The 25,227-nt window shown below is 45.5% G+C and overlaps 1 protein-coding gene across 1 annotated transcript in view; it reads left to right on the forward strand.

The window, feature by feature from the left end:
- The window catches only part of NR5A2 (nuclear receptor subfamily 5 group A member 2), a 130,846-nt gene that overhangs the window by 76,313 nt on the left and 29,306 nt on the right, over window positions 1-25,227 (forward strand). Inside the window, exon 5 of the mRNA XM_004610012.2 lies at window positions 5,175-5,322. Within this exon, the coding sequence (XP_004610069.2) occupies window positions 5,175-5,322 (148 nt within the window). The remainder of the gene's footprint in view (window positions 1-5,174; window positions 5,323-25,227) is intronic.

The following is a 25,227-nucleotide window of genomic DNA, read 5'->3' on the forward strand; positions in this document are numbered from 1 at the left end:
ATGAGCACAACCCTGCCTCGAACAATGAAAATATAATTATGTTTGCCATAAAATGTAAGGAAGTTGCAGATCTGGGTGCTGTTGTTTTAGGAATAAATCACCTTTCTTCCTTCAGAGCTATGCAATTTGACAAATTATGCTTGAGAGAAACGGTATGAAGCCTCCATTTAATAAGCATGTTTGAGCATTCAAATTAGCGTGTAAGTAAATGTACAGCTTTCAGGTTTCCCAAAGTCCATCTTACTAACTTGGGCATGGAGGCCACCTCCAGCGCTTCTTCGTTCCTTTTTGTTTTAATCTGTTTCCTTTTTTTTTTTTTTTTGGCTTTTTGGGCCACACCCGGCGATGCACAGGAATTACTCCTGGCTCTGCACTCAGGAATTACCCCTGGCTGTGCTCAGGGAACCATATGGGATACTGGGAATGGAACCCGGGTCGGCTGCGTGCAAGGCAAACACCCTACCCACTGTGCTATGGCTCCAGCCCCAATCTGTTTCCATTTAGGCACCATAATTTATAGTCATTTACAATAGGGCGACAGGCACACAAGACTCCTACCTCCAATCCCATCCCCTCGTGATCTCGTCCTTCCACCAGTGAGCCCAGGTTCCCCACTCTTGAGCAGTACTTATTATGCACCTCTTAGAACTACACACATGTAAGAAAAATTTTCCCAATGCTGTGGGTTGAATGCAGATTTCTCTCATAGACAGAATCCGTGTGTCGTACCATTGAACTCCATGCCCAACACCCAGAATGTTCATGTATGTTTAAGTCAGAGTGCTGCTGTGAACTTCCCAAACTAGCTGCAGAGCCTCCGGTGCTTGGTTTTTCAAGTTTGGGCTCTAAGATATGGGCTGTAAGTGATAGAGACTTAATTTTTTCTTTGTTTTGACGTTTTGGGCCACACTCAGTGGTGCTCAGTGGTTACTTCTGACTGCACTCAGGAATCACTCCTGCCCTTGCTCAGGGAACCGTGTGGGACGTCAGGGAATCAAATCCAAGTTGACCTTGTTCAAGGCAAGCGCCTTACTCACTGAACTATCCCTCCAGCTCTTTTATTCTGTTTTTTTTTAAATTTGTTTGTTTTTGAGCCGAATCTAGCAGTGCTCAGAATTCATTCCTGGCTCAGTGCTCAGGGATCGCTCCTGGCAGGGCTCATGGGACCATATGCGGTGCTGGGGATGGAACTTGGATCAGCCGCATGTAAGTGCCTGCCTGCTGTCCTCTCTCTCCAGCCCTGGGGTGGGGACTTTAGAGGCCTTATCCCATGTGGTCTCCACCACAGCCCTTCCCACTGTCATTCTCTCATCTGTTCCATTTGCCTCTGATTACCCTTGGAGTAAGGGTAGGCACAAGATTTCAGGAGGCTGTTTTTGATAGTTTAATTTGGTAGGGGGAGGAGGAGAGGCATACCTGAGTGCTCAGAGACTAAAGCCTGAGTTTGTGCTCAGGGTGCACTCCTGGTGGCATTCAGGGGACCACATTTGGCAGCAGAGATGGAGTAAGAGTTGGATGCAGTTGTTTTTCAAGAACATAATGACTCTTGGGTCAGAGCGCTCATACAGCACATAGAGTGTTTGCCCAACCCGGGTTTGATTGCCGGCACCCTATCAGGTTCCCTGACATTGCTAGGGGCAGTTCCTGAGTGCAGAGCCGGGAGTAACCCCTGAGCATCGCTGGGTGTGACCCCACCTACCCCTCCCCCCAAAAAAACAAAAAATAGAAAAAGTTTCTTGTTCTCTCTCTCCCTCTTATTATCTCAAAATGAAATTTTTTTTTTCTTTTTGGGTCACACCCAGCGATGCTCAGGGGTTACTCCTGGCTCTGCGCTCAGGAATTACTCCTGGCAGTGCTCAGGGGACCATATGGGATGCTGGGATTTGAACGCGGGTCGGCCGCGTGCAAGGCAAACGCCCTACCCGCTGTGCTATCACTCCAGCCCCACAAAATGAAATTTTTTTTTTTAAAAAAAGAGCTTAATGACTCTAGAATTACTTGTAAGTAAGAAGTTTCTTGGGTAGAAAGTTGGGTAAGGGCGGGTGCGGTGTCTTCCTTTTCTGGCTAGATCAGCCCCGAGTGCTCTCGCTCTTACACTCTGCTTCCCATGTCAGAGTCAGGAGGCCTGAGACTGGCCTTTTATCTTGCACGTTCCAAAACTACAGGTATTTTTTAGGATGTTCACTGTTTACATAGATAGCAGGTACCAACTGCTGGGCAGAACAGCTTGTACCTACCTGGCTTGCCTGTTGCCCGAGCTTCCCTGGTACACATTAGCGGGGGCTTTTTCATGCATAGTTGACTCTGTAGAAACTGATTGACACCTTTGGGGTCATCTTTCCACTGACTCATAATTTTTCTCACTCTTGAAAAAGGTTTCTGTATACCCCAGTATTCTCTAGTTAAAGCTGAAAATTCAACTCATCATATTTACACAATAAAAAAAAATCCATTCTGCCTTGTTTTTAATTGCAAATTCCACTCCAGGGACTAGTTCTCCTGCTTAGGAGGCAGCCCCGTGCCTTGTCCTAGAGTAGCAAGTGCAGTCAATTATGGTAATGAAATGTCAATAAATATAAAAATTTAATACAGTCTGCTTCGGGTGAGTGGCAGATGAGAACTTGCCTCCCAGACAGATTTGCTGCTGCTGCAAATATTAAATGCACCTAAAAGAGGATCAGGTTGCCTGAGCACGTGCCAGTAAGGAGAGGATGGGAGCGCCAGGTACCAACTGGGCTTTCCCATTACGTTGTAATCGCTGCAGGAAAGCCAGGACTGTGGTTGACAGCTGCCCAACATCTTAACTTGTTATACATCGAGCTTCGGTGCCCATGAATAATCTAAACCCAGTGTGTTGTGACGTTTTTCTTTTTCCGAGTGAAGATGATAATGCTCTTTGGAAAATTTCATTTTCTGAATTATTCTTCAAAGCCAGGTTATTGTATTCTTTAGAGAGAAATCAATCCATGGTCCTGGGAAAATTAGGAATTGAGAATAAGGAGTTTGTATGTCACAGCCTTTGGGGGAAAGTAGCAAGTTGAAGATGAACGTAAATGTGATTCTTCTCATCATCCATAAGCATACTATCTTCAACAGGGATGACTTTGAAAGAGAAGTCTCTGCAGTAGATACAAGGGCCAGGGGGATTGCCCCATAGCTGAAAGACTGCTTCATAAGTGAAGGGGAGATGGCAGATGGAATAGAGAAGGGGTCACTAAGAAAATGATGGCTGGAGGAATCAGATAGGATGGGAGATGCATGCCAAAAATAGATAATGGAACAAACATGATGACCTCTCAGTGTCTGTGTTGCAAGCCATAATGCCCAAAAGTAAAGAGAGCATATGGGGAAAATAGTCTGCCATGGAGGCAGCGGGAGGGTGGAAAAGAGGGGGATATACCCAGGATATTGGTGGTGGGGAATGTGCACTGGTGGAGGGATGGGCGTTTGATCACTGTGAGATTGTAACCCAAACATGAAAGCTTATAACTATCTCACGGTGATTCAATAAAATTAAAAATAAAATGAAATTTTAAAAAATTTTTAAAAAGAGAAGCCTCTGGGCTGGAGTGAGAGTCTAGTGGGAAGACTGGCTTTGCATGCAGCCGACCTGGGTTCAATCCCCTGAAGAGCACCAGGAGCCATCCCTGAGTGCAGATCCAGGAGTAAGCCCTGAGCACCACTCCTGTGTCCCACCAAACAAACAAATAAAAATAAAGTAGAATCCCTTGGGGCCTGAGAGATGGTTCAGAGGGCAAGGGTGGGAACATGTGCTTGGCATGCTGGAGGCGTGGGTTCGATCCCCAGCCCTGCATTGTGTCCTGCCTCCACCACCACGGGGAGAGAGCACTGAGCTAGCCATAGCCGCCAGTACCACCAGATCTCAAAGTCCACCCCTCAAAAGCAAACAGACAAAATCAAACAATGTAGTTTCTTACTAAAAATAAAAATATATCTTACATTGTTTTGTTTGGAGGGTCACCCAGGGGTGTTCAGGGCTTACTCCTGGCTGTGCTCAGCAATCTCTCCTGGTGGGGTTTGGGAGAACATATGGGGTGTCAGGGATGGAACCCAGGTTGGTTGTGTACCTTCTGTACTATCTCTCCAGCCCCAAAATAGAAACACACCCTTATTTTCATCACATCCTAGTTAATAGGGCATCCACGTAGAACATTCTCTCTGGATTGCCCTTCTTGTAGATGATAGATAATGTTTTCTCTTAAAAAGTATTTGTGAGAGTTAAATTTGTTTTGTTTTGTTTTGGGATCATACTCTGTGATGCTCAGGGGTTACTCCTGGCTCTGCAATCATAATTCACTCCTAGTGATCCTCAGAGGACCATATGGGATGCTGAGGATCAGACTCAAATCAGCCATGTGCCCTACCCACTGTACTATCGCTCGGACCCCAGCGTTAAAAATTTTAAACCTAAAAAAAAAAGGAAAAAATTTAAACCTATGATTTTATCAGGAAATGATCTAATTTCCTGATAAAAAAAATTGTCACCTCCATCCGGATATTCCCATCAAAATTTCTACAAACTTTAGATAGTCAAAATTATTTCCCTATATAGAGTGTAATTAATATATGGGAGGGTCCAGTATGACAACAATAGTTGGAAATGATTACTCTGGACAAGAATTGAATGTTGAAAGTAGGTAAGGGATATACATGACAAACTTTCAATATCTGTATTGCAAACCATAATGCCCAAAATGAGAGAGAGAGAGAGAGAAAGAGAGAGAGAGAGAGAGAGAGAGAGAAGAGAGAAGAGAAGAAGCAGCTTAGCTGAGCGGGCAGTTGGGGGATGGTGAGAGAGGAACTGGGGATATTGGTGCTGGGAAATGTACACTTGTGGAGGGATGGGTGTTGGAACATTGTATGACTGAAACCCAATCATGATCAGCTTTGTAATGCTCTATCTCATGGTGATTCAATTTTTTAAAAAGTAATAAAAAATATTTCCCCATAAATGTATACAATGTATTCATTTATCTGAATAATTGTGGTGCAGTTTAGCACAGACTGTGCCTCAAACCCTCCCCCCAAGGAAATCTCAATCTCTTCCATCGCTGCCCCATTTTAATCATGAAACCTCAAGCCTCTCAAGTAGGACCCGCAGCTCTGATTCTTCCGACTCTGCGCATCCTTGAAATGGCAATTCTGTCTTGCAGGTGGACTACGCCATCATCGCATCTCAAGCTGGGGCCACCCTCAACAACCTTGTGAGTCACGCACAGGAGTTAGTGGCGAAGCTTCGTTCCCTGCAGTTTGATCAGCGAGAGTTTGTGTGTCTGAAATTCTTGGTGCTCTTTAGTTTAGGTAAGGAATCCTTTTTTCTTACTACACCCAACTGCAAGGTGCTAAATAATGTGGAACTACTTACTAGTGTCTTGAAGCTAGGCATTTTTTTTAATTTTAATTTATTTGATCATGATATTGTCCTTTTATCCATTCATGAGACCTTCTAGGCTAAGCATGTGGATAAATGGTAACAAGCATACTCACATATAAAGGATGTCTTGGGTTTGAGTCCCATCATACCTAACCCACCTCCCAAAGAAAAGGGAAAGGAAGAGAAGTCTTCCACCATGAATACATGTTCCTGAATGTGTTTCTGCATGATTCATAGTCCCTCAGTGAAGAGGGTGGGATGTGCAAAAGGGAGTATTTGCTTGCAGTCCTAAATTGCCTTCCACACTGAACATAATGCGGGGAAGAAGACACTCCAAAAAAGCTGAGACAGAGGGTTTAAAGGAGATGGCTTTGGGAAGATATACAGGACCAAATTTATGCCATCCTCTGCTGTGGGTTGTCTCTATGTGCCTTTTGCTTGAGCCTGCTTTCCTACCGCTTTTATGGTTGTAAAATATGACTAACAATTAAAACCCTCCTTATCAACTTTCCGTGAAGAATAACTAAGAAAATCCTTAAAACCACGTGCACTGCTATGCAAGTATAAAAAATGATGGTTGTCACAGGGAAGGGATGCATCCTTCACAAAGCTTGGGAGAAGAAAGATAACTAAGCAAGACAGATTAGCTAAATCAAGGTTCTCAGTGAGTCAGTCGAGAAAAATCACCACTGCTTGGAATAAGAAAAGGATTAGGGAGATGGATTTTTATTGACTTCAAAGGAACAGATTTTTCTGCCTGTCCCCATACTTGATTTCTGTATTTTGCTGGCTTAATAAAGCCAACTTCAATAAACTTTTTGCCAAGTCCATTTATTACTTACTCGCAGACAGCTGAGGAAGGCAACTTTCCTTGAATGAAAAAAGGACAGAAATCAGATTTACCAACATATGTTTTTTCTTTAGACTTGCGTTACAAGATAGTTGTGAATTCATAGCCTAAGAAATAAAACAATAAAACAAACTGCAAAGTGAACCAGATGTGTCTGCTTTCCTAATTTGGTGCTTTCCTTTTAAAATTCCTCTTGACAGGGCTGTACAACTGTTGCTAATAAAAGAATAGTTTGAAATAATAGAACCAGAGTTAATTTTTCACATGTAGTCAACATTGAAAATAGAAAGAACCTTTTCCTAATTTGGAAAATGTGATAAATAAAGCAAGAAGAAATGTTACTGAAAATGTAAAAAGACAACAGAATTTCATAGATGTAATGTTCAAAGGTTTACAATGCCAGGATTGAATCTTGTGTGGTTTGTGTATTAGCCACAAGAAATAGGAACGTTTTATTCCTGTAAGTCTTTGACCCAAGAATGGCTTTTAGAAAACCAAGAGCAAGATAGCATTGAGCAGCTTCTGTCATCTCGCGCATAATTCTGGTTTCTAGTAAGATCATAGACTTCTTGGCTAGTAAATTTGATCAGCAATTATCTGAAAAGTGTGGAAATAAATGTGTAAGAAATTTGTGGCATCTTAGTGATAAAAGATTTAAAGAGCATCATCTCACTTAAGTGGACCTTTAAATGAGCTGAATAGCTCTTACATTGGAGGGCGTTAGTGTCTGTTCAGCGGCTTTTTTACTTTTCATCACTTTCCTCAATCATTTTTCAGAAGTGCTGTATTCTGTGCTCTAGGAAGGGGAGGAGAATTTTCTAATATGCTTTTGCCCTTTGAACTTCATTGATTGCCATCCTGAATTATGAGCCATATATGTATGAGAACCTCGCCCTCTTTTTCTCTTGGCTATTTCAGGAGTCTCAGCACCAGCGAATAACCTGCCTTGAAAGTCTCTTAAAAATTATGCATTTGTTAAACAAAGACTGACAGAAAGCCCAGCTTTAATTTCTTTTTTAGCCAAGAGTTGATTTTAAGGAAAGAAAGAAACAAATATAAGAAGTAAAGCTTGGGTCACCTTTAACTTAGGAAGGGGAACTTTTTCACATATAGAAATGATAAGTAATCCTTGGGAGGGAGAGGCAAAATTTATTGGGTCCTTGGGTGATTAACCCTTTGGAATCCTTCCTTCACCCACAGCCTTTCTCCCTGCCACGGGAATCCTGAGATCATGTTGTTTTCCAGATAGATTTGGGGAGAGAAAGCAAGTATGAGCTCAGGCAAAGGTGGCATTCTCAGCTGGAAAGAAGGTACTGGAGTGTGAAAGCATGAGCTCGTGCAAAGAGGTCGGGCCCTGGCAGTGAGTGGGTCAGAATGATCCTGGGAAATGGTCAAGGAGGCGGGAGAAGGAGTCAGTTCGTTGTGGAAGACCTTACACCAAGAGAATTGGGCTGTGCCAGGTAGTGAGGTAGGCAGTGGGCAAAAAAAATGGTCAGCCCGGGTGGGTCACATGTCTTCATTCTGAAAGAATTAGAATGAGGAGCCAGGTCTTTAAAAAAAAAAATAGTGCATTGAATTTATTTGCCTTTGGGGTAGAGATATGAAAGGGACGAAGGGAAGAGGCTGGGAAGTCTGCTCAGAGGAAGATTCTTTTTAAAATACAATGCTGGTTGCCAGTCCAGGTCCCGCAAAGCACAAAGCACATGTCTTACCACTGCGCCCCATGATTGTATCCCTTACTCTCCCCCCCCACCTGTCCAGGACTGAAAAAAGGGATAAGGGGCTAGAAAAGTGTTTGCATGGGCTGCAAACCATGTGTGATGCCATTGAAAGGAAGAAATTTTCTGTGAATTGCAGGTTTCTGGAGGCATCTGCAGAAGGAGACAAATCTGCAGAAGCTGTGGCTAGTGGTTGAATCAAAGAACTTCTGGTAGCAACCAGACTGTCCCAAAAGTCACTGTCAGGCAGAGACCCGATTCCTTGGAAAACTAATGATGGCATTTAAGTGAAATGTGCACTTGACTGAAAATTTCCCAACCTGCTGTCTGCTTCTCTTTTTTGCCTCAAATTGTCACCTTGAGGGGCCAGAGCGATAGCACAGCGGGTAGGGCATTTGCCTTGCACGTGGCCGACCCGAGTTCAATTCCTGACAACCCATATGGTCCCCCAAGCACTTCCAGGAGTAATTCCTGAGTGCAGAGCCAGGAGTAACCCCTGAACATCGCTGGGTGTGACCCAAAAAGAAAAAAAATGTCACCTTGACTTGGTTAAACTGGTTGGAGTGAGCTGGGAAAGAAAGAAGGAAGAAAGGGAGGAAGGAAGGATGAAAAGAGGGAGGAAAAACTCCCCCTTTGAAGCTGGATAGATAGTTTAGGGGTTAAGGTAGTTGCCTTGTCTGTAGCTGACCCCAGTTCAATCCCTGGTGCTATCTCTTCTACTCTGAGCACAGAGCACAGGAGTAATCCATGAGTACTACTGGGTATAGCCCCCAAATAAAACATAAAACAAAAAAAATCCTCCTTTCCCAAAATATTTCCATAGAACCAGAATCTTGTAGTTGTAGAGTGTTTTGAGATGCCTGTAAATTAAATGGCCTTGTTTTCTATGAAATAGCATAATCGGAGCCCATTGATAACCAAGAGGAGACAGATATCCTAACGTGACCAGTTAAAATTAATGGCCCATGCACAGCCAGAATGAAATTTGAATGCTTCTTTATTAGTTTGCATTGCCACCTCCCCTAAAGGAACTGGTGACCGGTGAGAGTAGCTTTGTTGTCTGCCACCAACCGATGCAGGAACAAACTCCACAGGGGAAGCTACAGGTCGTCCTCCTCACACTGTCTCACTGTGGCATCTGAGCCAAGGATAGGTAGCGCTCCCACGCACTGTCTCCTGGAAACAAATACAGAATTGGCAGCCGGTCCTGATCTTTAAATGCAGCCTCTGAATAGAGCTGTCGCGTGTTCAAGCCCATCAGAAATATCAGTGTGGCTTAAGTGCTCAAAGCAACAAGTAACCAGGAGATGCCAACTAAGATGTTGCTGTAGCCTTGGGATTTTCTTCTCATGGAGACTCCAGGACTGGCTCTAACTTAATCCCAGCACAAGTAAAGCATCACATTTCGTGTAATGAGTGCCCTGGTGGGTGGCAAATTATTTTCTTCTTTGGCAAGCTTGAATTTTTGAAGGTACTTCTCAGTTGTATTGAAAATCCTCTCCCCTCCCCTCCCCTCTCTCCATTTTGGGCCACATCCTGCTCAGGTCTTACTCCTGGCTTTTGGTTCTGGGATTAATTCTGGTGGTGCTTGGGGCATGGTACCAGGAAGCGTGGTCCCTGGGTCCGGATGCAGGCAAGACAAGTGCCTTAACCCCTGGATTATCTCTCTGGCCTTGGTTATTTTCTTCAATGGTATTAAAAAGTAACTTAATATTTACCTTAAGTCTAAGTTTAGGTTAAATTCCCTGAAATGCATAGGTAATTGTTACTGTTCTTCAAGTGCTTTTGGCAGTAGATTTCTGTAGTTCATGCCAAGTCACAATTGGTGTTAGAAATTGGGGAGGGGTGAACTTTTTCTTTTCTCTGTCTCCCAGATTTTTTTCTAGCAGCGCTTGGTACATGATATGGACTTAGGAAATGCTATTAATAAAAAAAACGCATAAATAAACCTACTTGCTTTTAAAATTAAAGCAGAACCTTGACCACAGAGTAGCATATGGTAAATGAAATAGAATGCTGCTCACCTAGTGCCGTTTATTTCCTGAGACTAGTTTTCCTTAAGAACTCTCAACAGATAGGGGCTGCCTCAGCATTCAGATATTTCTCTTTCTCGTTTGTGTTGCCCCAGATTATGGGGAAAGCTGTCTACAGCTCACGCTGACCAAGAGTAGCTGAGGAGTGACACTGACATTGCTTGAATTCTGCAAACGGTGTCAAGAATAGAGAAAACAGATCTTTATTCATCACTGGAGTGCTTTGTGCTTCACGCCAAATTTCCAAATTTTGTTTGTTTGGTTTGGGTTTAGGGGCCATAACCAGGTGCTCAGGGGCCTTACCTGGGTGTGTGCTCACGAGTGACCCCTGGTGGTGCTCAGGGGACCATAGATGGTGCTGGGGATTCAAAGGGTGGGGGGGGGGGGGTGGTCATGACCTGCTGGGCAGCCACACACAAGTGCAGTGCCTTCCACCCTCCCCTCCTGTCTCTCAAGCCCAGGTTTCCGATTCAGAACGGCTTCTGTTCACACCATGGTGCATCCTGGGTATGATGCATCAGCGTGGAAACCAGCATCCTTGGGAAGACAGCATGAAATGCTCCAGGGAATAGGTACCTGAACTAGCAAAGCCATTAACTGCATAAGCTGCCCTCAGGTGCCACGCAAACCCTTACCCTCTGTGGCGTGGTACCCAGAGTGCAAAGGATGTGATTCATGCTGAAGATGGTTTGCTCTATCCTGGGTTAGGGTCAGACTTGGTGTAGTTTGAGCCGCCAAATCCTTTGCCTTCCAGGAATTCCACATAGCGTCTTTGACATGTGATTATCCAGACCACTGCAAAAATGTCCCAGAATGAAACATCACCGATAGGACTTGAACCACGATTTGGAAAGAGTTCTGAAAATGCATGAGAACACTGTGAGGTCTCCAGAGACCTCTCATTCCTCATTTGGAAGGAGAAAAATTAGCTATTTGGGGGGCCAAGTAAAGTATTGTTTTCCTCTTATTTGTGTGGTTACTTGAAACTATCCAAGAATAACACCAAACAAAGAGGGGCACTGAAGTTGTTGTAGAATGTATTCATTTGTCTGTCAGACTAATAACCCATGATGTCCATGAACACGCCAGCAGGCAGGTCCGGCTTGCTTTCTGATATTACAGACATTAAGGTCTTTAATAAAGGTTTATTGTATTCATGAACAAAAGAAGGCTCTTCCTTCCAACTTCAGATTTGACAGAAGTCACGTAAACTGGGAAAATTAGTTTAAGAAAACAATGCAGGGACTGAGGATGTGGTTCAAGTAGTAGATAGCAGGCCTTGCACACGCAAGGTACTGGGTTTGATTCCAAGCAACACGTCCCTCCCTCCTCCACTGCCGGCATCTCCAGAAGTGACTGCCTCCTAAAACACAAAACTTACAAATGCAAAATTTGAAGAGGGGCTTGAAAATGGGATGTGTTTAGGAAAGTTGGCATCGTTCCCACTTTATATAATAAGTTTTCCCATTATGAAGAGAATTCTCATAAGGGAGATAGATAGAACCTAAAAACTGTCCTTTACAAATAAAATCAGGGCCAGAGCAATGGCATTTGCGTTGCATACAGCTGATCCGGGTTTGATCCCTGGCCCCTCTGTGAATGAATCCTCAGCACAGAGCTAGGAGTAAATCCTCAAACAAAATACGAATAAAATCATGTGGAATGGATGGGTGATGGTCCGTATTCCAGTCCCACGGACACATGTCGGCATCAATGTGGGTTTGGTTCTAGAGCACCGCCATCACGGGACTCATGCTATTTTGGTTTCCCCATGATGTTTGTGTTATATGTAGTTTTTCAGAGGTACCATCACTGTCAACAATAGGCTATGTCTTTAAAAAAAATCATTTTGGAGAGCTGGAGAGATAGCACAGCGGGTAGGGCGTTTGCCTTGCACGAAGCTGACCCAGGTTTGATTCCCAGCATCCCATGTGGTTCCCCGAGCACCACCGGGAGTAATTCCTGAGTGCATGAGCCAGGAGAAACCCCTGTGCATTGCCGGGTGTGACCCAAGAAGAAAAAAAAATCATTTTTTGCTAAAATGCTAGTAAACAGCTGAGGTTTCAGTGACTTACATTTTGCTACCAACCTTCCACTTGTTAAAAATTTTTACAAAATACTGTATTTGCAAGGCACGTGAAGGTGAAGTGCGATAAGGTGAGGAGTGCCTGTATTTGAAACTTTGCCCTGCCTGTGTCATATAATCCCATGAGCCACAGAAAGAAGTGGCAGGAATGTTTTCCTTTTGGCGGTGAAACCTCGGAGATCTTCAAGGAGGAAATGGCTTGTTTTGCCCTGCAGAGAGAAGGGTTCTGAGAGATCCTCCCCTTCCTTTCCACGGGTGGAAATACTCAAGGAGGCATCTCTCCATCAGTAGGGTAGCTTGCCAGGCTCTGCCATATGGGAAAGATACTCTCAGCAGCTTGCTGGGCTCTCCCGAGAGGGGCAGAGGAATCAAACCTGGGTCAGCTGAGTGCAAGGCAAATGCCCTATCCGCTATGCTATTTTTTAAGGTTTTTTTTTGGGGGGGGGCGTGGAGATGGGGGGGCATTTCCACCTGACTGTGGTCAGGGCTTATTCCTGACTCTGTGCTCAGGAATCACTCCTGGTGGTGCTCAGGGGACTATATGAGTGCAGGGGATCAAACCTGGGTTGGCCACATGCAAGGCTGACATCTAAATCTAACCTGCTGTACTATCACTCTTGGCCTGGAAGTCTTCCTTTGAATTCTGATCTTTCCTGGAAGGGATGAAGGCTGCTTCTTGATGCTGGGCAGTGGCCGGGAGCATAGGGGGAAGCAGCGGAGTCCCCAACGCTGAGCAGGCAGTGCCCTTCGGAGCCTCTAGCCTCAGCTCATCCTACCATGTCTACACGTGCTTGTCTCTGGCTTTTGTGAAAGGGGAGTGGCTGTGATCTTGTCTTCCCCTGAGCATGTCATTTCTCCTGCTTCCACCTGGAGAATTGATCTGGGTGCACCCTCCATGCGCCCTCCCCTCCCCCCAGCAGTTGGCAAAACAGAAAAGCAGGAAGGAAGATGGGCTTTGCAGGACTGGAGTTCTTATACTACAGGGACCTGGCTCTCATGGTGTGGAAACACACACACATACATACGTGCACGCATGTTAAAAATGAAATCTTTCTAGATGGCCTGAGATGTGCAGTGTTACTGGTGACCTTCTCTCCCTCCTGCACAAGAGCCCACCAGGACGGGCAGAAGCAACAAACACTCTTTCTTTTTTATTTTTTTAATTGAGTCACCGGACTGGAGAGATAGCACAGCGGTAGGGCGTTTGCCTTGCACACGGCCAACCTGGGTTTGATTCCTCTGCCCCTCTCGAAAAGCCTGGCAAGCTACCCGTGGCATATTCAATATGCCAAAAACAGTAACAACAAGTCTCACAATGGAGACGTTACTGGTGCCCGCTTGAACAAATTGATGAGCAACGGAATGACAGTGATACAGTGAATTAAATCACCATGAGATAGTTGCAGAGCTTTCATGTTTGAGTTCAGTCATACAGTGATCGAACACCCATCCCTCGACCAGTGCATATTCTCCAATGCCCCCCTTCCCAACCCTCCCCCTGCCTCCATGGCAGACAGTTTCCCCATACTCTCTCTACTTTGGGGCATTATGGTTTGCAATATAGATATTGAGAAGCTATTATGTTTGGTCCTTTATCTACTTTCAGCACACATCTCCCATCCTGAGCGATCCCCCCAACCATCATTAGTGATCCCTTCTCTATCCAGCTGCCTTCTCCCCAGGCTCACGAAACAGGCTTCCAACTATGAAGCAATATTCCTGGCCCTTATGTCTACTATCCTTGGATGTCAGTCTCATATTATGTTATTTTATATTCCACAAATGAAAACACTCTTTAAGTGTGACCCAAGCTGGGACACCATGTACGGCAGCCAATGGTCTCTTTGCTCTTCTACTCAATAGGACAGACTTGTTGGGAAGCAGCTCCTGGTCCCCGTGCACTCCTGCCTGTATGCCAGAGGCCAGGCTGTCCATCTGTGGGCTGTCCACACTGCAGCTCCATCTCTCTGTGGCTTGAATTATCAGTGGGTGTTGCAGAGCGAGGCATGAAGAGGCAGAATAAGGACTGTAGGTTTGCCTGCTTCAGGGCCAAGCTGCTTAGCATGCTTGCACCCTGCCCTGCTCAAGCTTGGCACCCCCAGGAGGGATGTGCTTAGTGGCACGGTGGCATCCCATTGTTCCCTCCACTCCTCTCCCCTCTCCTGGAGCCACCTGGTGATACATAGAGAGGGAAGGGGTTCTAAGGGAAAAGGAGGGAGGTCTCTGCCCAGATGGCCCACAGAAATCAGCCACTTACTGGGTTTGAAGGGGGTTATTTTTCTACCAGGCTACAGCTTCTGTGTATGTGGGGAGTGGGGAAGAATAGAAAGCAAAGCAACAGAAACAGAAAGGAAAATGGTTTCCCCTTTTGCTTTTTTTTTTTTTTTTTTTTTGTCAACATATAATCCAGTTAACAAAAGAGGTTTCCAAATCCCTCAGGGAAATTTGATCAGTGCGATTCAATTGTGTTTGCAGTGCCTAAAGCAAAATCTTTACTTTATAAATCAGCGAATGACAGCGAGTGTGTCCCTTGCTCTATAGCAAATCTCCAGCCAACCTAGAGAGCGAAGTGGACTGCTGTAAGAATTCCAAACAGAGAATCCGTGCGTGCACAGGTCAGCGTGGCATCATCAGAGTTGGCTTGCATAGTGCCTGCATCAAAAAAGGGAGGGGGGTGTTTAAAACGGGGAAACCCAGTCCTCCCAGTAGAAGATTGCTTGTCCTTTCTTAGGCTGGTGGCAGTATTTGCTTTATGGTTGTCTTCCTCAAAATCTTAGTGTGCACACATGTGTACACACACACCCTCACGCTCATCCTATTGCTGACCTGCTTCCCAAGTTCTGTCTGATGTTTTCCCCTCCCATGTAACCCCAGTGCCTTTGCTAAATCTTCTTCAGGAAGTCAGAGAAGCCAGAGCTCTGTCCCGGCACTCTTCTCCCCATTAGCATTCTGTCTCAGCTTCTGCCTTTTCTTATATGACATTCTAATTTAGAAAAAGACTGTCAAATAACTGCATATCTTCATACTAACCCCTCGCTGGTACCAGAGCAGCTGAGGGGACTGCTGGCAAGGAAGCATCTTCTCAAATTTATGGAATCATTTGAAATTCAGAAAGGATTGATTAGCATTCAAGAGATGCCACAGTTCAATATTTACACCATAGAGATTTGGCAGAAGCAAATAATGGCACATAAAGTTGATGCTTGTCTTAATTAAATGCAGTATAATGGGTGTTGGGTAGATTTTTTTTTCTTTTAGTGAGCAAAGCAGTTTTGCAATGGCCAGATATAATTCATTTTGGAGTTCTCAGTTTGAACTTAATCAATATGTATTTACAGCCTGGAAAGAAGTGATTATCATTTGTTATCTGTGGGCACAAGAATATAATTGCCTAAATAGTATTTATTTCGGCATATTTCTGCAGAGCCTATGGGTAGAAATATTCATCATTTCTTTTTTAAGTTGTTAATACTTATATTGTCATTTTTGCTAACTAGTGCTATTTAGTGAGACCATTTTTCAGCGGCATATTGGTCTGGCAAATGGGACCACCCCCAAGAAACAGGAAGTGAAGCTACATGTTGTGCCCATGGTCCTGAATCCAGGCTGCCTCCATCCTGGTGCAGAGAAGTATCATCGGGGGTGGGGTTGCCCCAGACATGCTGGTGGCTGAACTCTGGGACCTCCAGGGCTTGTGCCCCTTCAAGAATGGAACCTGCACCTAACTCCACTGATCATTGTTTTTTGCTTTGGGGTGGGGGTAGGCTGCACCACAGCCAGCAGGGCTCAGGGATTCGGCAGGGGACCATGCAGACTTAGAACCCAGACTTCTGTGACCTAGCCTTTTGCACTATCTCTCCATCCTGATCAAGCATCAAACCTGCTTTCTAGTTTATGGATGAAATCCTGTCTTGAGCTCTGGACTCTTGGGTTCTGGCTGTATTTGGCTAAGAGGGTCAATTCCAGCACTGGATAGGTAGCTCAAGGCTAGAGCATGAGCTCTGCATTTAGGAGTTTTGGGTTTGAGCTCCCATCACTTATCATCCCCTGAGCTATAGTGTAGTCCCCAGGTGTGAGCCCAAAACCCCAAAGCAAAAGAAAAGTTTTTTTTTTCTTTTTGGGTCACACCTGGCGATGCTCACAGGTTATTCCTGGCTCAGCATTCAGGAATCACTCCTGGCGGTGCTCAGGGGACCATATGGGATGCTGGGAATCAAACTAGGGTTGGCTGCATGCAAGGCGAATGCCCTACCCGCTGAACTATCACCCCAGCCCCAAGACAAGTTTTAAACGAAGGTTAACTTTTAAGCAGACTAATATCAAACCAGAAATAAAAAATAAGTTTAAAAGTTAAAGACCTTTGATCACTTTATTTCTTTGTTTTGTGTTTTATGTTTGGGTCACACTCAGCTGTGATCCGGGCTTTCTCCTGGCTCTATGCCCAGTGATCATTCCTGGCAGGACTTGGGGGACCACCATCAGTGGTGCTAGGGATCAAACCTGGGTGAGTTGTTTGCAAGGCAAGTGCCCCTACCCACTGAATTATCTCTCTAATACCTCTCCCTTGTAATTTTGAACCGTTCAGTTTCACAAATGTCCTGAGTACCAACTGCTGTGAAACCCTTGTATGTACTGGCACCACGGACTCTAGCCAAAGGGAAGAAGATCCCATCATAGGCTACAGAGCTGCACTTGCCCCAGGAAGCCACAGGACAGCCAGAAAGAGTGAAGAACTCGACCCACTCTCTCAGCAAGGGCCCTTCTCAGTTTCTCCGACATGCTTGCCCTCTCTCTTCCTGTTCTCCTGCCCACGCCTCCCCATCCCCCACCACATCCCATTCCTTCTCTTTGTTTTGTTGTTGTTTGGCCCAGACCCGGGCTCGAGCACTTGGATGACAAACTCCCACTTGGTTGTGGTACCCGGAGATCATGGTTGTGGGCTCCAGGCCCTGGAGGAGAGAGTACAGTTCACAGAGGGCAGTACTGCCCAGGTCACAGTTCATATGTGAAGCAGCACCTCGGATCAAACTCACCGCTCTTATGCACGGGAAGCGCATGCTCAGGCATGGAGCCCCAGGCACACGCATGCTCCTCAGTCTTCTTTGCACCATAAAAAGACCTTTTCAGCCCTCGCGGAACCTCAGTCTGCCAGAGTCGGAGGCAGGGTCAGAGCGTGGCCAGAGCTGGCTCTGCAGGATCTCAGATGCAGACAAAGTGTTATCCTGGGACCTCCTAGGTTACCTGCATTTTGATCTGGATACCCAATCTCAGACTTTTTCACATGGCCCTGTCCAACATTTTTTTCCTTCCCAGAGAAGAAACTTGAGGTGAACAGAGGCGAGGTCCCTTGTTACACAGCTGGGGAAGAGTCAGGATTTGGACTCCACCCCCAGGAAGAGAGTACAGATATGGATTCATTAATTCAGCCTTTATAGAAATACTGCCCCAAGCCACTTCTTTTTTGCCTCTACCACAAATTACCAAATCAGACCAAAGTCAAATAATAAATGTTTGGTCTTTCCAGATGATCAGGTGGGGTGCCAGGGTCCTGCCCGCTTCCTGGCAGCTGCCTATGCCGGGAAAACCAACTTTTCTCCAGTTCTCTGGAATCCCAAATATGCTCTGCTTAAAAGGTTGTAAATCCTTCTTTCAAACTTATTGACTTAGCCTCAATCAAATGAGATTCTAGCAAATCAATTAGACGGAAGTGAAGGCTTCAGACAAACAACATGGAAACATTAGCTTAGGAAAACAGTTTTCGTTTGAAACTAAATCCGGACAGTTTACTCCTTTCAAGGGAATTGGAGTTTGAGAACTGAAACCATTAGAGGAAATGGTTAGTAATGAATTCTGAGCAAAGTGTCATGTTGCTCTGTCAGTGACAATTATTATGAGCAAACTGGGAGCAGGGTGGGGGGTGAGGCCACACCTTATGGTGCTCAGGGCTTACTCCTATCTCTGCACTTAGGGATCACTCCTGGCAGACTTGGGGAACCATATGGAATGCTGGGGATCAAACCCAGGTTGGCTGCATGTAAGGCCTGCTGTACGACTTATCTGGCCCCTATTATTATGGAAATTATGTCCTTATATTAGCAGTTTCCCTCCTTAGATTGCTAATAGCTTTCAAATTCGAAGGACTAAGAGAAGTGAAAGAATGAATGGAGATAAAATCATGAATTTGTGCATGTTTAAACATATTTCCAGAACTGGAGAGATAGTATAGTTAAGTCATTCCTCTTGCAAGCATCTAATGCTGGTTCAGTCCCCAGCACTGCAGAGACTCCTCTGAACACTACCAAGAATCGCTCCTGAGCACAGAGCCAGGAGTAGTCCCTGAACACTGCAGGGTGTGGGACCCAGTTCTTATCCGCCCCCAACCCCAAGCAAAGAAACCAATAAAAATATTTTCATAGCCCACAAAATGAGGCATGTTGTAAGCCCCAACTTCTGGACTCTACCAGTCAGAAGCAGAGTGGCAGGGGTGTGGGGAAGGCTCGGGGATGTCGGCCAGGGTTTTCTCAGTGATGATGCTGTGAGTCCATCAGGAGCTTCGGCTTATTTTTTCTTGTGATGGTGAGAGGGGGACGACATAGGATTGGGCCACACCTGGCGCTGCTCAGGGCTGACTGCAGGCTCTGTGCTCAGGAATCACTCTTGGCAGGGCTCAGGAGGTCATCTAGGGCACCAGAGATAAAACCGGGTTTTGTTGTGGGCAAGGTAAGTGCCCTCATTCCTGTACCATCTCTCTGGCTCACAGATCTTTACAGTGAAGAGAATCTGATCATTTTTACTGGACATTCTTAGCTTGAATTATTTAGAAATACTCCCCTTCCTAAGATTGCAAACTTCCAGCTCAAGGGATTGGACTTATTTTGGCAGAATAGGAAATAGAAATTGAAAGATGAATTTGTGCAGTTTCTAAATTATTTTAAGAGTACCCAAACCAAAGTTTATCATAGTCTTGGGTGGGACTTGGGCACAGCTGGTAATACTGCGGGCTGACTTCTGGCTCTGCTGTCCCGATACTCCTGGCAGTGCTCGGGGAACTGTATGTGGTGCTAAGAATCAACCAGAGTCACCACATACAAGGCAAGCGTCTAACCTCTGCACTCGCTCTCATAACACTGAGCATGCTTTTGATCGCATTTCAGTAATTAGTAATTTCTTTTAAAAAGTAAGCAAAGGTGCCGGGAGTGTTTGCTTTGTGTGTTGACGCCCCAGGTTCTAACCTGGCACCTCCATAGCCCCCTGAGCACTGCTGGGAGTGGCTCCCAGCACCACTGGGTGTGGTTCCAAAAAATGAAAAAAAAAAAAAGGTATTGTTATTGCTTGCCACACAAAATTACAGGACAAATTGGAAAACCACATGTGCTGGCGTTTTTCCAAGCTAACCCATATCAAAAGGGATTGGGGTTCATGAATACTGTAACAGTATCATTACTAATTATAACTTCAAGGAACTTCCTTTCTCAAAGGGGTAACTGCAGAAACATCTTACAAAAGAACAAGACTGCTAAGATTCAAAACATCTTAACTTACCCTTTTGGCTCCATGTTATCCAGATTTCTATTTTGATTCATGTAGCTCTGGAATCCTGAAGTTCAGAGCCATATCATTATTTTCATTGATCCATAGTATTTCATTATTTAATGTAGCCCACATCAATGGTCCACTCTACAGCTGATGGATATTTGTTACAAGCAATGCCAGGGGAGCATTTGTCCTGTGTTATTGGTCCCTGTGTTACTTTTTGATTATTGAAATTGTCAAATTGCTCTCCAGAAATGGCTGTCCCATGTTACATTCCTGCTCGGAGTACTGGGAACTAGCATTCAGCAGTCAGGGAGATAGTGCAAGGGTGGGGGCACTTGCCTTGCACATCATAACCCTGGTTCGAATTATGGCACTGCCAGGGGTCACTCCTGAGCCTAAAGCCAGGAATAACCCCCGAGCACCACAGGGTTGGCATATCCCTACCCCACCCTACCCCCCCCCCCAAAAAAAAAACAGTACTAACTGAACAGCTTCTCTTTCTTGATTTTCTTTTTCTAACCCCAAGTAATACCCAGGAAGCTTGGGGACTACTCTGGGCAATATTCAGCCAACTGGTGGTGGTGGCACTTGAACGCTCAGGCCTGAGGATGTGGTGCAGCTGGAGGCGGTGTGGGGATCACTCGGGCCATTCTGGCGGTGCTTGGTTGGAGGGAACGGGGGAGGAGGGGTTCAGGACTCAGGTGCCCTTGTGGCGCCAGGGATTGCGCCCTTGGTTGGATGCACGTCAGGTACGCACCCTTACAAGCCTGCCTTCTTGCCTCCCTTTTCATTTTCTTTAACCTTTCTGTCTACTGGGGTGGCGCGTAACGAGCAGTGCTCAGGGGACTGTGTGCATTGCGGGAGTCGGAACTGGGGTGGCAAGGCCAGCGCCTTGCCCGCTTTGCTGTATCTCCAGACTGCCAGCAATGCCTTCTTCATTTACTTAAGGTGTGCAGGCCCCCAGAGACAGCCCAGCTGCCTGCTTTGCGTTTGGAGAGCGGGAGCTTGGTCTCTGACACTGCCTGCTTCCCCAAGGACTGCGGGGGGCGGGGGGCGGCTCGTGCCCCACAGGCTGAGTGTCGCCAAACCCTCCACTAGATAAAGAAAGATCTGTGTATATATCGGCGCCTTTCTGGACTTAACAAAATAAACTGAATTCTTCTTGTACTTTTTAGTGCAAAATTAGGGATTGGCTTTCTATCATACCACAAAGAACCTGGCTAAGGTTCTGATTACAATTTGTGTGTACTCATTAATAGGAGATGATTATTTCCTTTACAAAATTGAGCCCTATTTATCCATGAAATTCATGAACATAGTTTACCTGTTTTTTCCCTTCAGTGTAATTCAGGAATGCTTTATCATTTTCTCCCCAAGGGTACTGTTTGTTAATAATTTAAGTACTTTATAGAGTTTGTTGTTATTGTGAACATAAACTGTAGCACTGTAGCACTGTCGTCCTGTTGTTCATCGATTTGCTCGAGCAGGCACCGGTAGTGTCTCCCTTGTGAGACTTGTTTTTACTGTTTTTGGCATATTGAATACACCACAGGTAGCTTGCCAGGCTCTGCCGTGCGGGCGGGATACTCTCAGTAGCTTGCTGGGCTCTCTGAGAGGGATGGAGGAATCAAACCCGGGTTAGCGATGAGTAAGGCAAACACCCTACCCTCTGTGCTATCGCTCCCGCCTATAAACTATAAAATTATAAAGTAAACTGTAAAGTATATTTTTTCTAATTGATCAGTATGCAGGTAACCATTTTTATGTTGAACTTGTATTAACAAACACACTGAATTTTCTTATTTGAAATGACTTTTCTGTTTGTCTTGGTTTTTCTGTATCAACAGCATGAACAGCTTTCTACTAGTCTGTCTTCCTTCCTTCCTTCCTTCCTTCCTTCCTTCCTTCCTTCCTTCCTTCCTTCCTTCCTTCCTTCCTTCCTTCCTTTCTTTCTTTCTTTCTTTCTTTCTTTCTTTCTTTCTTTCTTTCTTTCTTTCTTTCTTTCTTTCCAGTGGGGGGTCACACCAGGTGGGCTCAGGACTTACTCCTGGATCTTAGTGCTTAGGAGTCACTCTGGGCAGAGCTTGGGGGACCATACGTGGTTTCAGAGATTGTACCTGGGTTTGCTATGTGCAAAGCAAGCAGCCTGCTCACTGTTCTCTCTCTCTCTCTCTCTCTCTCTCTCTCTCTCTCTCTCTCTCTCTCTCTCTCTCTCTCTCTCTCTCTCTCCCCCCTCCTCCCTCCCCTCCTCCTCCCTCTCTGGTTCCTGATTTTTTTATCTTATTTTATTGACTAGATAGTGTTGACTTGAAGCTATGGCAACAAGCATGCTTGCCTTATTTCAGTCTAGTAGAATGTTCCTAATGTTTTACAACATACTATGGAAAGTTTAAAATACATATGTTAAAAATCTGTTGGGTTTGGTTATCCTTTCATTTTAATTCTTTTTCAGTGAGCCTTGCTCTTTACAATTATTTAGTTGCTCTCGTTCTAGCTTCTTCAGTGGAACATTTTAAAGATCCATCTCCAGCCTTCACCACTAGGTAATTTGCTCATGGGAACACACTGCGAATGAGATTGTCGTCTGCTGAGTGCCCCGCCCCCTCCCGTCACTGGACCGGGAGCTGCAGTTTGGTGTGGGATGCTGTTCTGTGACATTCTGGGTGGCTTCCAGACTCTGTCGAGCTTTTTTGTTTTTTCATGTGCCCTTTGGCCACTTGTATTTCTTCTTTGAGGAGGCTTCTGTCTATTTCTTCTCCCCATTGTTGTGATGGGGTTGGAGATCAGAGGCACCATTTGTCAAGGCCCCGAGATGCTGTGGCACGAGTGAAGGTTCAAGTCTGGTGGAAGAGACAGTGACGGGCTCGTTGGCCCTGGCCCAGGCAGGGGTTCACTCTGTGCCCACCTTCGTCCCACAGCTTCCCCAGCAAGAGTAATTTTGGGCTAGTTTTGTTTCCCTTCTTCTTCTAAGCCTCCTTCTACCGGTGGGGATGGAGACATGGAGGCCTGCTGCAGCCTGGCACGGGGCCCTGACTGCAAGCCAGGCACAGCTCCAGTCGCCTCTTGACCCGCCTTTGCCCTTCAGAAGGCGCCGGACTCGGGCCCTTTCACACTCCAGTCCTGAACCATAGGTCTTAGAGCCTGCTAGGCACAAGAGCCCTAGCTAGGCACGAGAGTCCGTCAGGGATGCCCAGGATCAGTTTTCAGAGTAGTGCCAGCTGGCAACCACTTCTCTGAGGAGCCCAAAGCCAGCGTCAGCCCAGTCACATCTGTTGGAAAAGGATGGATGTAGGGAAATGTGTAAAGTTGGAGGTCTGTGGGGGAAATTCGGGGACTTCTCTCAGAGCACTAACATAAAATGTGAACTTCTGGTTCCTTGTGACAAATGACAAGGTCTGACCACTCGCAACACTTATATGGCACTTCTCAGGGTACTTTTATCTATGCCCAGATGATGGAAATGAATACAAGAAGGAACTGAGCATGAAAGAGCAATTGGTGCTCCAGAGAATGCAGCTTACCACACAGATGCCGGTGTGGGCCCTGGCTTCCAACTGTCAAAAGAAATAAAACCAGGAAATAAATATACTAGATGCAAATGATTACAAGTTTTGCCAAAGATTCATTCCCAACAGAATTTCACCCTTTAAAGTTGTGTTGGCTATGCATATGAATATGATGATAAACACATAGAAAAAGGTTTTAATAGACAGCAAAATCAAAACTTATAAATGAAAAAGAACTATAACATGATGAACCACTAAAGATTACTAAGTTTTTTTTAAAATTTTTATTAGTGAATCACTGTGAGGTACACTTACAAACTTATGAACTTTCGTGTTTGCATTTCAGTCACACAGTGATCGTCTACTCATCCCTCCACCAGTGCCCATTCTCCCCCACCAATGATCCCAGTATCCCTCTCACCGTCCCCACCCACTCCCCCACCACCCCACCCTGCTTCTGTGGCAGGGCATTCCCTTTTGTTCTCTCTCTTTTGGGGTGTTATAGTTTGCGATAGAGGTATTGAGTGGCCTTCATGTTCGGTCTATAGTCAACTTTCAGCTCACATCTTTCAACCCAAATGGCTCCTCCCAACATCCTCTACTTGGTGTTCCCTTCTCTATCTCAGCTGCCTTTTCCCCTAACATGTGAGGCCAGTTTCCAAGCTGTGGGGTAGACCTTCTGGTCCTTATCTCTACAACTCTTGGGTGTTAGTCTCCCACTCTGTTACTTTATATTCCACAGATGTGAAGACTACTAAATTTGTAAGCTATAAGATTATGGATTATTAATGAGGTTGCTAGGCTGAAGCGATAGCACAGCGGGGAGGGCATTTGCCTTGCATGTGGCCAGCCTGGGTTTGATTCCTCCACCCCTCTCTGAGAGCCCGGCAAGCTGCCAAGAGTATCTCGCGCACACGGCAGAGCCTGGCAAGCTCCCCATGGCGTAATCCATATGCCAAAAACAGTAACAACAAGTCTCACAATGGAGATGTTACTGGTGCCTGCTCGAGCAAATCGATGAACAATGGGATGGCAGTGACTGTGACAATGAGGTTGCTGGGGTCAGAGGGATGGGTAAACAAGGAGTTAGGTGCTTGCTTTCCTGGCAGCAGAAATTGGTTTTATTTCCTGTCATCTTATGGTCCCCAGAGCACACTGCCAGGAGCAACTCCCAATCACAGAGTTGGGGATAAACCCTGAGCACCACCAGGTACAGCCCCCAAACTAACCTAAGTCAAACTAGGGTCAGCGAGATAGTGCAGAGATTTAATTTAGGTGTGTGCTTTGCACGTAGCAGACATGGATTCAGTTCCTGGCTCTGCACAGGGTCCCCCCAAACACCACCAAGAGTGACCCTTGAGCACAGAGCTGGGGGTAAGCTTTATGTACCACAGGATGTGACCCAAAAGACCCTCCTCCAAATAAATAAAACAAGGATGCTAAAGAAAAGTGTTTCTCGAGTACCCAATTTACTTGCAGACTTTTCAGTGGTATTTGGAGACTTCTTCAGGTCAATGTGAGCTGGCTGTAGTGTTCCAAACACAAATAAGTAAAAGCAATCAGAGGCTGGAGGGATAGTATAGCAGGTAGGGCATTGGCCTTGTGTGTTTGCCCAAGTTTGATTCGCAGCACCCCATAATGGCCCCCTCATAGTGATCCCTGAGTGCAGAGCCAGGAGTAAGCCTGAGCACAGCCAACTCGGACCTCCGCCCGCCAAACATGAATGATAACCCACCCTACGACCCCCCCATCCCTCCAAAAAAAAGAAAGAAAGAAGCAATGATTATACTTTTTGTACCCATCAACAGATCCTGTGGTACTGGGTTGCTTATCTGGGATTGCTGTAGAAACTGTCGTGTGGAATGAGGCCCAGACAGGTCTGTTCTTCTTTAAACAGAATCCAGCTATGATCTCTATGGCCTATACTAGCATTATAGTTGCCACTGTGTGTGTAAACTCCCAAACCACCCCTCCCCTCAATCATTCTCTCCTTCTTCCTTAGCACTAGACTTTAATTTTTTGTTTGTTTGCTTGTTTGTTTTTTGCTTTTTGGGTCACACCCAGAGATGCTCAGGGGTTACTTCTGGCTCCGCACTCAGGAAT

This window comes from Sorex araneus, chromosome 7 (genome assembly GCF_027595985.1).
Source record: "Sorex araneus isolate mSorAra2 chromosome 7, mSorAra2.pri, whole genome shotgun sequence".
In the NCBI taxonomy this organism is placed as follows: Eukaryota; Metazoa; Chordata; class Mammalia; order Eulipotyphla; family Soricidae; genus Sorex; species Sorex araneus.